Source organism: Lipotes vexillifer, unplaced genomic scaffold (assembly GCF_000442215.2).
Source record: "Lipotes vexillifer unplaced genomic scaffold, Lipotes_vexillifer_v1.1 scaffold149, whole genome shotgun sequence".
In the NCBI taxonomy this organism is placed as follows: Eukaryota; Metazoa; Chordata; class Mammalia; order Artiodactyla; family Lipotidae; genus Lipotes; species Lipotes vexillifer.
Genome location: NW_006779962.1, coordinates 2,714,118 through 2,729,213, shown reverse-complemented (window position 1 = coordinate 2,729,213; position 15,096 = coordinate 2,714,118). Strand labels below are relative to the sequence as shown.

Here is a 15,096-nt window from a genome sequence, read left to right as displayed (position 1 = left end):
TCCCTACACTATCAATTCTGTTGAAGAAAACTGTTGGGCAGCGGGTCACATTTGGGAGGATAAGTCAGGGCTATATCATGATCTTAGTGCCGCGGTTTAGCCCAGGGCTTAACAAATGTAGCATTTAAAGACTATTCAGACATTGCGGAAGGAGTAAGAACAACTTCTGTATCTTTTAGTTTTACCAAATCACTGCCAAGATGACAGCGAGATGCCAAAGATTCTACATCTAAATTATTGGAGAAGTCACATCAATATCTGAACTAATATAGTTCTCTTTCCATTTTCAGCCCACAGCTGTTTCTTCTGAAGTTCGCTGCTGTTTATCCTTCCTGCCTGTTCACATCATACACAGGCTGACATAAACACAGGGCCATGGAAAAAGAGAAAAGGAAGAATCTGCATATAGAGTGAAAAGTTCGTTTTAATTTAAAAGAGAAAATTACATACATATAAAAAAAACCTTCAGTATCTGCAAAATGTTTTAAATAAAAAAATCATCCAGAGAGAAATACGCACAGGTTTAATTAAGAGATGGACTCTCTAGCCTGATTGTGCCTTCTCAAAACACACAGTGCTCATTCCAAGTGAGGGTGTTGCTCTTTTTGAAGGCGTTGAAATACATTATTCAGGACCCTAGGGACCAGTTCTGACCACCTGGGATAGAAGGACGCTAGACGATACGCCCTGCTTCCCGGGCGCACAGGGGTGAGAAAGGGAATCCGATGACAGGGGCTTCCCCTTTTGCTGTGAAGGCACAGCAGGCAGCCTGTACTTGATTTTCTGCTAGATTTATGCCAAAGAAAGCCACTTAAGCATGTGTTCCAGAGTTAGTGCCCTGCCTCTCCTCAGGGCCAGGAAGATTTCAGAAATTCATTTCAGGGAGCCGGAACTGAGGCAAGTGAATATTTATTAGCTTCAGCTTATCTGCTACAAAGGAGGGCGTGGCTACCAACTTTTTGCTGGCTGCAATATTCAAAAAGGAGCATTCTGGAAGCTACAAACTTTCAGCCCCATGAATGAGAAATTATGCTGAAGTATATAGTGTCAGGGAAAAGAAACTAAGCATCCCCCCAGTACTCTGGGCAAGCATTAGAAAGATCTTAAAATGGAAAAGCCAACCTTATGGTAACTGGGGCTGAATCTGCAGTCTTGGGAGCAGCCTGTGGGACTCTGGGGATTAGAATGAGTATTTTAGGGGTGGGAATGTGGTCTCTTTTCAGATAAAATGGAAACAAACCCCACAGATGACCAACTGCTTCAGCACAGATTCATCTGCTCTAAGGTTACGTGTCAGACGTCAAAGGTCCTCTTGATGCACAGGAAGAACTGGTGATAACAGTGACAGTCAAATTCACTCACCGAAATGAAAAATCCGAATGCCCAAAAATCAGCAGGCAAAGGAATGCTGACTATGATGCCCATCAGCATCTCCGGCACAGCCAGAGAGGGCAGATACCATCTGCAGATGACCACGTGTTTAGCCTGCACTGCACCTGCGTCATCTTTCTGAAGTCTCCCAGCAATCGCACGAGAATGATAAAATTATTTCCAATTCACAGATGAGGAAACTGAGGCCCAAAGACGTTAAGCAGCTTGTCCAAAATCACATCGTTAACATGTGGTAGAGAATTCAAAACCAGGTGTGTCTCCAGATGCCCAGCTCTTAACCTGGGAGGTAGATGGCCCTGTACCTAGAATTCAGAGGGAATGCTGACTCACTTAGTGCCCCCTAAGCTGTCACAGCTCAAAGTGGTGGTGGGACACTCTTGCAAAGCTCAAGATGACAAACCTTTCAGGCCTGCTGATGTGACAAACATCGCCACTAAAATTCCTTTAGCAGCAAGTGAAAATTACGGCAGCTTATCAGAAAGTTATCAATTCTTCATTTCAATATAAATTATCTAAAGTTAACACTTCCAAATAAAACTCAGGCCTCACAGGCACTTCAACGTCTAAAGTTTTTATTTATTAGTAGCTTCGTCTTGCAAGGTCAACAGGTGATGTGTCAGTAGGGGTAGGGTGCTATAAACCAGCCATGGTGATGGATTTCTCGAAGGTCATCCAAGTTTTCAAAACCACAAACTTCTCCTTGGTCATCTGCTTAAGTCCGCCCACCCTCCCCTGGAGAATAAAAAAGTGAACAAGTTTTACAGGTCTGTTCTTCTCCAACTTTTCACTTTCAATCAGGACATGCACTTGTTACTAAAAAGCTGCTGAAAGCACAATTTCAGGGCATCCTCTGCATATGAATTAAACCGGATTCCCCTTCCCCAGCTTTCACCCTTCCCCGATAAGTAACAAGAGGCCATTTTTCTGAAGGTTGTCTGAACAATTTCAAAGGCTATAACAAATCAAAATGTTCCCTGCATCTAATATCAAACGGGGCTGATGCCAACACTTATTAGAGGAATCAGATTCAAGCTTCCCCCAACCCCCTCGACCACCACACACACACACACACACACACACACACACACACACACACACACACACACACACACACAACTCTGAAGTGGGAAGAATGCAGGGATCAGAAATTACCCTGGAGGCAGCTCTGGCTGTCTTTGAAGGTTCCCTTTGATACCACCATTTCTTTTCCTCTCTTGTGCTAGGAGGCTAAAAGCGGCCTTTTTTAAATTGATATGGGATAATTAATGAAGCTATAGCATTAACATAACCTAAATCCCCTAATAAGATAAATTCAACCTAGACACTTATATTTTTTCAGCTAAGTCTGACTGGTGTAAAGTCAGGACAATGGCCAGGTATTCAACATGCCGAGCCATGGCTCTTTGCTCCTCCCTGATGACAATGAAGGCTAGGGTGGTAAGTCTTAACAGCATTTTTATATTTTGTTCGAGGAATTAGTCTGCTGGCACTTGGCATCAAAAATATGCATCACAGGTAAAGCCGCAGGATGATCAGGGTAGAGGCAGTGGTTGTTAGTGCAAAGTGAGAGAGAGGCTTGCTGGGGTCCTAATGGGGGGAAAACCTGCCAGAGCTGGAAATCGGGGTGGCGTGGGGCCACTCTTGTAACAACAGGGCTAAGAACCCTTTCAGAAGCTGGTTGCTTTCGGTTTGGAAGAACACAGACAACTGCACAGGCAGGAGGAATTCGCAGTTCAGACCCCTAAGCCGAGGCAAGGCTTTCCAAGCCACACCTAGTGCATCAGGGCAGTGATCCACACCCAGGCAAGCGCTTAGGCACCAACTCAGCAAATGCAGGGCTGCACCTTTGGAACAGCAAAACCGCAGGCAACGATTTGTTCTTAGCCCACACCTCAAGCTCCGAAGGCTCCTTCCAAACGCTGCATTTTATTTGGGATGTGCCAGACGGGTCAACACGTTAATTGCACTAATGCTTGTAGGTATATAAATGTATAAGTTCACATATACCAGTATCAGTACTAAAAAGAGAACACTAATAATGGCTGCACAACTTTATTTTTATCATTTGTAAGGTACTCTGAAGAAAAGGGGTGAATCGAATTGGCTGGGCTTAGATTCTGGGCGAGCTTCTCTGACAAATGCGGTAAGTGTGCCTTTAAAACAACAAGTGGGGACTTCCCTGGTGGCGCAGTGGTTGGGACTCCGAGCTCCCAGGGCAGGGGGCCGAGGTTCGATCCCTGGTTAGGGAACTAGATCCCACATGCATGCCACAACTAAGGAGCCCAGGTTCCGCAACTAAGACCTAAGCGCAACAAAATAAATAAATAAATATTTTAAAAAACAAAAACAAAAAGCAACAAGAACAAGTGGACTCGGTCCTAATCGTGCTCTTCCTGCTTTTAGGGTCCCTGCTTATCTCTAGGCCAACGTATGCAGCTGTAAAAGGAAGCAAGAGGTCTCCTGTACCACCTTTGTGATATGACTCGGAATTCAGGCTCCCAGACACACACTCAACTTTCCTTCTGGTGAACAGAGAACCCACGCTAATCCCTCACTAGGGAACCACGACCCGTGTGCACGTGCGTGCTTCCTTTATTCTTTATTTACGACTTCACTCCCTGTTGCTTCGTCTAGTGCCTGTCTCTCATTTCTTTTTTTCTTCCAGCTCTCATTTCTGATTCTCCATTCTTCCATCCCACCTAAAGCATTTTCACATCCCCAGGAGGCTTTTTCATTACCCCCTCCCACACATTATTATTCTACTGTGTTTTAGGCACTGAGGTATATCCACAGGAGGGAGAGAGTCTCGGGACAGAGGCTGGAGCCTCGAGGAGCCCCTGGCAGATGGAGGTTTGGGATCTGGCTCGGTGAGTGACTGTAGGCAAGTCATTTTACCATGCTGGGTCTCAGTTTCCTTGTCTGGAAGATGAGTCTAACAGTGGTAACTACGGTTCCATAACCACTGAAGGCAAGGTCTGCTTCACACAATGCCTACCAGACCAAACATGGAGGACGCTAGAATATTCATTAACTGCAAGACAGACATGCAACAAATAATCAGGACGGACTAATCCTAGTACTAGAGGATTTGAACAGAAGACTGTTCAAAATGCCACGGAGGTTCGAGTGGATGACAATCACTTGTACTGTGAGTAGAGGCAAACCCAGGCCCATCTCCAGAGACCGTGCTCACAGAAGAGGCCTCTGGGAAAATGGGGGCCGGATGAGAAGGGACAGAGCGCTCAGCCAGTGTAAAGCCAGTAAGTTCGCCAGGTGGACGGGAGGGGGCAAGCGTCCCAGGTCAAGGGCACAGAGCACAGGTGCAAGCGTGTGCAAGAATCTGGCACGTTCTGGGAGCCACAAGTAGCACAAAAGGCTGGAAAGTAAAAGACGAAATGTATGTAGAGAGTGACGGCAGATCAGGTCGCAAAGGCAGGCAGAGGCCAGACCACTAGGCATTTCCATGCCTTGCTAAGGGGTCTGGATTTTATTCTACAAGCCAGAGTTTTCGGAAGTGTGTTTTGCCAAACACCAGTGTCACAATATGCTCCAAGAGTAAAGGAAGAGAAAAGATGGATGGTCAAATTAGTTGGGAAAAGACTGCATACGATGTGCCCCTCTTGGGAGATTCATAAGCACTTAGGCAAACTAAGTGCTTAAGAATTTCCACAGTAAAGAAAGAATCCTACTGAACTTTCTCTAACGCAGGGTTTCTCAAACTTTTTTGATCATGGACTGCTTTGTGCCGCTTTGGGCAACGGGGACATGGCAGGAAGCAAGAAATCATCCCCTTGGCTGTGTATTTCAGGAAGACAGCTCTGGAGGCCAGGTGAAGGAGAGACGGCGGAGGGAAGCAGGACTGCAGACTGGAAGTGAGGAGGCTGGTGCAGCGACTCAGCGGAGAGAGAAGTGAGGAGTGAAGATGGATGGGAGGGGCCCAGCTGGAGGGATCAAGAGGGAGACTCGCCAGGACCCACTAACAGACTCCATATGGAGACAGCGGAAGGAAGGCCTGAGCAGTGAGGTGGTACAGTCACCCTGAAGGACCAGCTGAGGGAAGCTGAGGCTGATTTTGGACAGGCTGAACTTGCGGTCCGTCTGGGGAGGAGCGGTCTGACCTCGACACAAATCAGGAGTGGTCCCCGTGCGGGGGGACACGTGCAACCACAGGGGTACATGTAAGAATGGCCAAGGGGCATGAGAGGAGGGGGAAGAGAACCCCCAGTAATCTGGGAGTCAAGGGGGTAGATGGGAGGAAAGGAATTACCCATAGCAGCTGAGGAGGAGTAATCAGAGAGAAGTTCTAGAAGAATACACGTGAGACTGTTTTCTAATTCCCTTGTTTTAAGTGCAGAATAAAAATAATACTAATCATTTATTGACTTTTAACTAGGTGGCAAACCGCTTGTGTTATTTCGGACACTTTCAGTATGGGGCATTAAATAAATATCATGTTCAAGATTGATACTGATATTTCAAAATAGGTAAAATCTCCACTCCTTAGAATCTACATTGAGTATGCTTCACTGGCATCCTGAATTTGGTTATCTCTTACAGCACGGTCATTATTAGTACCTAGCTTTTATGTATTTATTCTTTATATCCCCAAGTCACTTGTAAGTCCTTGGAGAGTAAGGGCGTGTTTCAGAGCAGGGGTGACTATAAAGTTGTAAATCTTGAACAGAGGCAACAAGAACCCTGTCTCTAGATGACCACTGACTCGGGCTCTTGGCGAGGGTCTCCACCGCCCCAGCCTTGCCTCTGCTGCTGCGAAGGAGTTTGGAGTTTCTCGTTTAGAATCGCATCTGAGTTTCTGAGTCACATACACAAGAGATCACACTTGCCCCAATTATCTATTTTATTCTCCACACTTGCTCCAAAGACACTTTGGTTTTTCCAAAAGGAAAAAGGAAAGCTTCCCTGGAGGACTGCTTTTCTCTCAATGGGGAGATTTATGAGAACTCTGCAGGGCCCTGGGAGTAAGAGTAGCTTCCCATGGTGACAACACTCGAGTGGAATGTGGAAATTCAAAATGCTGGGTTACTTGTTCAAAATACAAACCCGCTTTACAAACCCAAAATACAGACCCACTTTATGGGTCACACCTTTTATATAACACACTGTTATGTGCTAAGCTACATTTGTCACCTGTTTTTGGAGAACATTCTATCCTCATTATAATGTGGCCGTTGGGTGGTAAGTGCTGGTACAAACAAACTTTTAAATTTTAACGGGATTCATGAAGAGAAGGGAAAGCTCCAGGGAGAGGTGAAGATGGAGGCTTAGTGCCAGGAAGTGACCAGGGTGTATCTGGGTGGGTATCTCTGGCAGAAGGCTCATTACGCCCTGGAAGCAAACACAAATGAAGGCTGTCGACTCCCATTAGCATCTTCTGGTGCTCTCTGTATCTCCATATGGAGAGTGTGCAGTCAAGAGAAATTAGGGGTTCACGTGGGTGAACTTTGCATGAAACAAATCACTCATGGAAATAACTCATCTTTTTTCAATTGTAGTATTCAATATGGACTGCTATGGATAACCAACTTCTGGGGGCTACTTGCTAGTTTCAAGGAAAATGATCATTATCATGTTGTGTGTCAAATTAACTTGAATTTTCCTCATGGTTCTAGGAACAGCAAAATGCTGCACTCTGGGCTATTGATGTGCTGCACGACTAGACAAAAAAAAAAAAAAAAAGAAGAAGAAGGGAAAGAAAAGAAAGGAAGAAAGAAATCCATTTCCTCAGAAGACACATTTAATGAGGCAACTGGGGGTCTAAGGTGATAAATTAGAAATTCAACTAAGGGTAACAGGCTTAAAGGAAAAAGCAGAAGCTTGATGAAAAATGCAAGGGGAGAGAGAGAAATGTCTTTTTGTAAAGTGTTCAGCTTCATACTGATATAGCTATGATTGCTAGTGTTTAATGTCATTCATCTGGGACTCTATTACCTTTGTCCTGGGATACAGAAAATAAAGGAAAAAACAAAAGACTCCAGAATGCTTACCTTGCCATCTTCTGTGTAGACGTTTTCATTATACCCCTTTACTATCGTTCGATCAATGAACAGGCTCCGCATGACAACAATCACTTTCAACACTTTTCCCAAGGTCACCTGTCAAAACACACGTGTACAAACAGGAATGCTTACACTGGAACATGCAAATCACATGAATTGGGCAAGACAATGAGAAGAAGAAAGGATCACCTCTCCTCCTGTTCCTGAGAGACACACCAGCGGACACTCGGAGGAAAGGCGCGGTGGTCGCGCCTTGTGCCAGCCTCCTAAGGCATTTAAGATGGCGCAGGTCCCAATTCATCTAACTACCCTGAATTTATTTATAATATTGGCTTAGAAACTCTCAGGAAAATTTCCAAATGTTTACTATCTGCTGGATAAAGTAAGTTTCCCTTTTTTTTTTTTTTTCCTGTCTTAAGGTTACCTTCTTCAAAGACTACCCTACAATTCTGGCCTTCCAGGAGTTAGAGCACATTTGTTTTCATATTATGTCACGAGCCTATGTACACCCGTGGACTATGTAGAGAGTACAAGAGAGGGATGAGAGGCAGGCACCAGATATCCCCTGGGTGAACTATCTATTTTTTAAATTAATATTTATTTATTTGGCTGTGTGGGATCTTTGTTGCGGCACGAGGGATCTTTTTTAGTTGCGGCATGTGGGATCTAGTTCCCTGACCAGGGATCGAACCCGGGTCCCCTGCACTGGGGGCACGGAGTCTTAGCCACTGTACCACCAGGGAAATCCCTGAACTATCTATTTTTAACAGCTGGTAAAAAGTGGAGCAGTTCTGAAGGTAAATGAAAAGTAGCTGAATTTTATCTCCAAAAGGGAACATGATCCTGTAAATACATTTAAGTGCTTTTACTCTCTTAGAACCTAAGCACATGTTATAGGTTAAAAACAAAAAACAAAAAACAAAAACCTAAAAAAAGTGCAGTTTCATACACGCCAGGGAAAAAGTGACCTGCTGGGCTTGCTGAAGAGGCTCAGCCTTCAGAATAGAAACAGCGCCTTCTTTTCTTTTAGGGGCTCATGAAACCCTTCCGATACTTTGTCAAGCCTCCTCTTTCATTTCCTAGATGAGACCCTAAAAGCAGACTCGGCAAAGGACCCAACCCAAGGCCCACTGTCTGGGTTGGTCCATGAGGCTCTGACATCACAGAATTGGCTAAAAGGAGTCCCGCTGGGCTCAGACAAGAGTCTCTGCCCCAAGCAGCAACCCGAATCCTGCAACTCAAGCAGCAGGCCGTTTCTCGGAACGCCACCTTCAACCATCCTTCCCTTACTTCCTCCTTCCTTGCAGTTCTTAACCTACTGTTCAAAACAACAACAGTCCTGGGTGTCAGTGAACATTACTAATACCTAGTTCCTTCAATAACGTCTAGTGCTGAGTTGATCTCTATTTCTATATGCCCCCGATAGTACAGAATATAAACGGGGTAAGAAAAAGATATGACATGTTTATTTACATTTAAGAGAATGTTAAAAGCACCTTACTTCTGGATAGTACTTTTAAATATTGCTATACCGTGTAACATTTAATAGGTTACTTCTTGCATAACTGGAAATCACTATTTAAGGATGCCAATAAACCAGCAAGGTAGTAACAGAAACTGTCTCTAGTTTACATGCGGTCTTGGAAGGAAGCAAGGGAGGGAGAGGAACCCAGTTATAGTTCTGGCAGTCATAAGCACCGAAATTAACAGCCTCTCTCTGGGTTACAGTGAAGGTCCAACATACCCCGTCCAACAGTGCCACCATTTTCTAACATATTTTAACTCTCTTTGCTAAAAAGTGTAGATAACTAAGCAATTATTTCCTTAAAAGAAACAAAATCTAGCTGACTTTAACTGATAAATTCCCTTAGTAATTTCTCAAGCTTCTTAAAATGAAATTAAAAAAAAAAAAAACAGGGCTTCCCTGGTGGCACAGTGGTTGAGAATATGCCTGCCAATGTAGGGGACACGGGTTCATTCGAGCTCTGGTCTGGGAAGATCCCACATGCCGCGGAGCAACTGGGTCCATGAGCCACAACTACTGAGCCTGCGCGTCTGGAGCCTGTGCTCCACAGCAAGAGAGGCCGTGATAGTGAGAGGCCCGCGCACCGCGATGAAGAGTGGCTCCCGCTCGCAACTAGAGAAAGCCCTTGCACAGAAACGAAGACCCAACACAGCCAAAAATAAATAAATAAATTGGGGAAAAAAAACAACAAACCACCACACTAAAGATACTAGAAATGTTATATTTAATTTTTTTGTTTTTATAAGTGACTTTTGGTATTTTAAAGTTAACTAATAGTAAAATAGTTAATAAATGCTTATTACGGAACAATAAGCTTATTATGGAACAATTTTTCTCTAAAATTAGAGAAAAAGGAATAAAATAATTGTTTATAGACTTTCCGTCCAAAGATAATCACCACTTTAACATTTTGGGGTAATTCCTTTTAATCTTTTTACTATCGAAGATGCACGGTCTTTGAATTTTTCACATGTTTATAATTGAAACTAAACATATCATTTCAAGTCAAACTTTTATTTAAAATTACGAGGTACGCATCACTCCATATTGCTATGTAGTCTTCAGAACTGGCATTACACGTGGCCTGGCATCTACTAAGTGGCTACACTATAATCTCTTTAACCATTCGCCTACTGCTGGACATTAGCTGCTTCCAAATTTCCCCTAATATTAATATTAGGCTGCAATGTGCCCTTTTGTTCACCAAACTTTTGCTGCATTTGGTATTACTTCCTGAGGATAGATTGGTAGAATTGTAATTACTGGAGCAAACAGTACAAATATTTTAAGGCTTTTGATACAAAATCTACCACAAGGGTTAAGAACACTGTTGTCAGCACCCCACTCTTATCAGCAATGGGTGCTATTAAATCAAGGCAAAACAAAATAAAATCCACCCCCTCCCAGAGGTACCGACTTAATTACCTTCTTTAAACCTTTCATTATGGAAGACTTAAAAAAACATATACAGAAGTAAATCAAAGAGTATAAAGAAACCCCATGGACCCGTCCCAATGTCAACAGCTACAAGTCTCGGGCAGATCTTTGTTTTACCTACGCCCTCACCTACTTTTCCCTTCCTGAATTATTTTGAAACAAATAACAGCCACGGTTATCATTTTACCTGTAAATATTTCAGTCTGTATCTCTAAAAGATAAGGGCTCTGAAAACAAAAAAACATAGGCATGCTGCCACTCCACACCCCACATCTAAAACAACAACAGGAATTCTCTAGTGTTATCAAACCTGTAGTTCGGTCAGTGTTCATTTCCAACAGTCTCACAAATGCCACATTAAAAAAAAAATTTGCTTGCATCAGGATCTGAGTATGGTCCACACAATGGAACTGGCTGACCTATCTCATAAGTCTCTCCTAAACTAAAGGTATCCCTCTCTCTATCCCCTCTCCCCATTCTATTTGCTGAAGAAACTGGGTCATTTTTTCTATCGAGTTTTCCACAGTCTGGATTTTGCAGATGGCGTCCCGGTGGTGCTCATGTTACTCCTTACTCTGTACTTCCTGTAAATTGGTAATTAGATGAGATTCAGGCTTGATTTTTTTTTTTTTTTTTTTTGCCAAGACTGCTTCACAGGGGTGTCACAGACTACGAACAGGAGGCATGTGAGGTCGGGTGTCTCAGTTTGTGATGCTGGCAGCTCGTGACCCATTAAATTCACCAGGGGTTACAGACGGTCGTATTCCAATGAGATCAACAGCTTTCATTTATTAGCTGGAACACTTTGATAAAGAAAAAAATTCCCCTATCTACTAACTGGTTACCCAGTGGTAGAATTTATTATATGTGTGAGAGAGGATAAATGCTCAATTCTTTCCATTTATTTAACAGCTTTCTTTTTCTAAACTTTTAATTTTATATTGGAGTATAGTTGATTGACAATGTTGTGTTACTTTCAGGTGTACAGCAAAGTGATTCAGTTATACACATACCAGTTTTCAAACAATGCACTGTTTCACTAGTTTACTTCCAATGTAGATGGCTTAGTTTTTTTCCCTTAACGTTATTATAAACTCAAAGAGTGAAACATATTTGATATATGTTTGTCTGACGCAATTATTCTTCTTACGGATGCTCGAACTGTTCTGTCTGTGGCTGGTGGGCATCTTTTTGAGGCTGAATCCTTTCGTCGTAACCCTAGTCTCTGTGATGGCTTCCTTGCCGTCTGGTATATGACACCTCAGGCCTGTCCTGTACGGTTCCCACCTGAGGCCATGAATCGGCCACATCTCCTCAAGCAACTCTGGCTCTTTCCAGTGGGAAATGGTATTTCAAGACCGCAACCAGAGCAAGGGGCAAATCATTTTTTGATAGGTTAAATTTTTTGTTTTTCATGCTATAAATCTGGATTAGGATAGTTTTTCCTTTCCCCCTTTTTTTCTTATCCTACATTCATTTATGTATTGAGGTATAAGCGTTTCAACTTCTTTTCTAATAAAAAAATAAGACACTCCGCAGTCATACGCCCCCCCCACTCCTGCCCCCCCCAATCATACTTCGCACCTCTGCCCTCCACCCTCAGCCCATCATACCTCCCCCCACCCCTCCTGCCCGGTTTGCTCTGGAGTTCTGGGATAGGCTGGTTCTCCATGCCCCGCCTCATGCGCTGTGGCTTCAGGCTATCAGAGAAGGTGCATGAGCCAGGGAGGCTCACCAAGAGCATCCCTCCAGCTTGTGTCTATCCCGGGCTGTGCTAGTTTATGGACACTCAGTGCTATGGAGTCTGGCTCTGGTTTACTTTTATTATCTCTTGAACCCGTCAAGGTCTATGAAGTCTGTCAATTCTTATTTTTTCTAGAGCCAGAAAGGACCCTGGTACTCAACTAGATGGAATATGCACAGAGTTACGGCTTTTTGAATTTTTAACACGGTCGTAATGAAACTGCATACACAATTTTGAAGCTTAACATTTCGAGGCTTTGGAATCAGGTGCATTTGGAATCGGGTCTCGGCTCTGCTACTGGAAAGCTTGGCCCAGTTACTTACCTTCTCTGAACATCACTTTCCTCCAGCTAATGGAGATGATGACCGCGAGGAGTCAAGGAGACAAGGCACCTGGTAAGGGGTGTGGCGCGGGGCCTGGTTCCCAGGGGCAGCTATTGCTACTCAGCCCAAAACCTTGTCTGGACTTCACAGAGGCGAAATGATTTGAAGCCAGCTAACATCAAAGCTGGAACCAGAAGGGCTTGCTGCCTCCAGTCCAGTGAAATTGCCACCTATGCTAATTTGCCTTTCTGCTGTCACACCTGGGGCTAAAGGGACACTGCAGAGAGTGGGTGACAGTTGTGCAGGCCCTGAAGTATGAACAAAAATGTGCTCCTGTTGAATGACTGCTGAGAGTCTGCAAGCCTGAGGTGCAGGTGGTGTGGGGAGGGTACGAAGCTGCCACGTAGGTTGATCTTGCGGACTCCCAAAAGAGGCCATTTACTGTGAAGGTCAAGCGCACTGGGACTCTGTGCCACACCTGTTCCTTACAGGCAGGGTGACCAAGGGCAAGTCGAGCCACCTCTCGTGCCTGCTCACACAGCTGCAAGACGCGGAGGGGCCCGCTGAGGAATTAAATGAGATGACGATCCATGGGAGACACACGGCCGCGGGCGTGGCGCACCACACAACTCACCAGCCAGCAGCCTTCGTCCTCCTCAGAGGTGGTGCGGTAGAGAGGGTCCTATAAGCCCTTTGAGCCCTGGCCTCAAGATGGAGCTTCGTGCGTGTTCTCTAATGTTCTTCCCAGCTCGCACGTCACCCTATAATGATTCAGATTCTTATGTATCTGGACCGTGCCAGCTCCTAACGTATCTGTATGCAGCAGGTTGCAATGACCTTGGAGTTCTGGTAGACTGATACGGTGGCGCACCATATACAGGCCAACAGACACCGTTCTACAAACTAGCCAATGCTGGCCATGGCTGGAGCAAAATGCCCAGAGACGGGACCCACAGGTCGGTGCTTGGCAACTGCTATGGGATCCCACAAATAAAGCTAATGCATCCGGTAATGAAGTGGGCTTGCCGTTGCCAAGGTAACCCTGTTTCTACACTGAGCAGGTCGCTCACTACGTCTGCGTCTGTCCCCGTGTGTTCACGGGGCAAGTTGTGAAGAGCCTAGGGGTGCACCGTGCTTCCCCAGCGGGAACCAAGGAGCACTTGGAAAGGAAGCCGCTGGGCTGGACCATCCAGCCGGCCGTCACCCTTCCAGGAAGTGCCCTTAGAGATGCTGTCACGGCCCATCCCCTTGCGGGGGCTGCGTCAGTGGTCTTCTCTATCTGTTCTACGGCAGTCACCTACCAAGCTGTATGGCACTGGGAGAGTTTCTAGTTCACTATGGCGAGGCAAGTCACGAAGTGGGAGGCAAGTTGAGGAGAACAGCAAACGTATTTCATTCTGCTCTGCCGCTGACTGCTATCCAACGCAAACGTAACAAATCTGGTAGTTGAGACGCTATCTACACTGGCAGACCAGGTGAGCTCGGAAGGTGGGGGAAGCTGATCGCTTGCAACCTCACTCCCCTGGGCTTGTGCAGCGAGAAGGCACCCTGAGCCTGAGCAATAGCTGTGTCTAGGATGCAGCGGAGGCGAGCTGACCAAAGGCTTATCTGCACGAGGAACCTGGACTGGACACAGCACCCCCTGGCCCGGCATAAAGCATGTGTGTGGCAGGTGAAGTGGGGAGCACACTATTTGTCACTCAGACAAAGGCAGCATGGATGAGCTCTGCTTCTGGGGCAGGGATACAGTTTAAAAAAAAAAAAAAAGCCAACCATATATATACATGTGTCCACAAATGTTATTTTCCAGGTACAAACAAGGTAACAGTGTAGTATGTAGGTGTCCTTAAGGGGCCTGCTGTACTTGAAATGATGTTTTTCAAAGTGTAGTTAGAAAGGGGTGGGGAGGGAGGGAGAGAGGGGCAGACAGGCACCTACAGGAGGTTCAGGAACAGTTTTTCTTCAGTACAGAACCAAGAACCTTCCTCTTTGTACTAATGACAAAGAAAGGTGAGGATAAAGTGAATGATCCCAATAAGCACTTATCTATTGAATATACGAGTGTACGTACTACGCGAAGCCCCGGGCAAGGGCACTACCTCAGAGAATCATGTAACTTTAGAGCTGGCACGTTTTAAAAAGTCATTTTCTGCAACTCCCCCATTTTCCAAGGGGTAAACTGAAGCCTAGGGAGGTTAAGAATATGGCTCCTACCTTGAAGGAGGTGATAAAACTGACATATGCCTGAACTAACTGGAGGGTGGCACACGGCGCTCTACCATATGGGGCTCACCGTGTACTTGAGAAGTTCTGGGGAGAAGGGCGCTGCGTCACTGAGCTGTCGGAACATATGCTTGGTTGGGCGCCTGTCCGTTTTACCCCACGTTTTGAAAGGTGGAGTTGGTTGTATAGAAGAGCACTCCTCAGACGACGTCCCATGAAACATTCCTCCAAGAGATGTTCTTAGATGTGACCTGGAAAACACATTCCCCCAAGCTTTTCCCTGACGCCTGGGGGTCTTCCCCCGAATAATGCGGACACCCCCTCGGCTCCATGACAAGGACTGGGGAGTGCCCACGGGGCTGTAGTTTCCTCCTCTACCTAAGAACCCTGCAGTACATACAGCCCTGGCAGGTGTCTCAGTCTCATTCTGAATAG

The 15,096-nt window shown here is 45.2% G+C and overlaps 1 protein-coding gene across 2 annotated transcripts in view; it reads right to left on the bottom strand.

Moving 5' to 3' along the window:
• The window catches only part of MED27 (mediator complex subunit 27), a 211,311-nt gene that overhangs the window by 22,571 nt on the left and 173,644 nt on the right, over positions 1-15,096 (bottom strand). The window contains exon 5 of one of the 2 annotated variants that reach the window (XM_007453114.1): positions 7,398-7,505. The exons of the other annotated variant lie outside the window; for it this stretch is intronic. Within the exon in view, the coding sequence (XP_007453176.1) occupies positions 7,398-7,505 (108 nt within the window). The remainder of the gene's footprint in view (positions 1-7,397; positions 7,506-15,096) is intronic. 2 annotated transcript variants of the gene reach the window in all.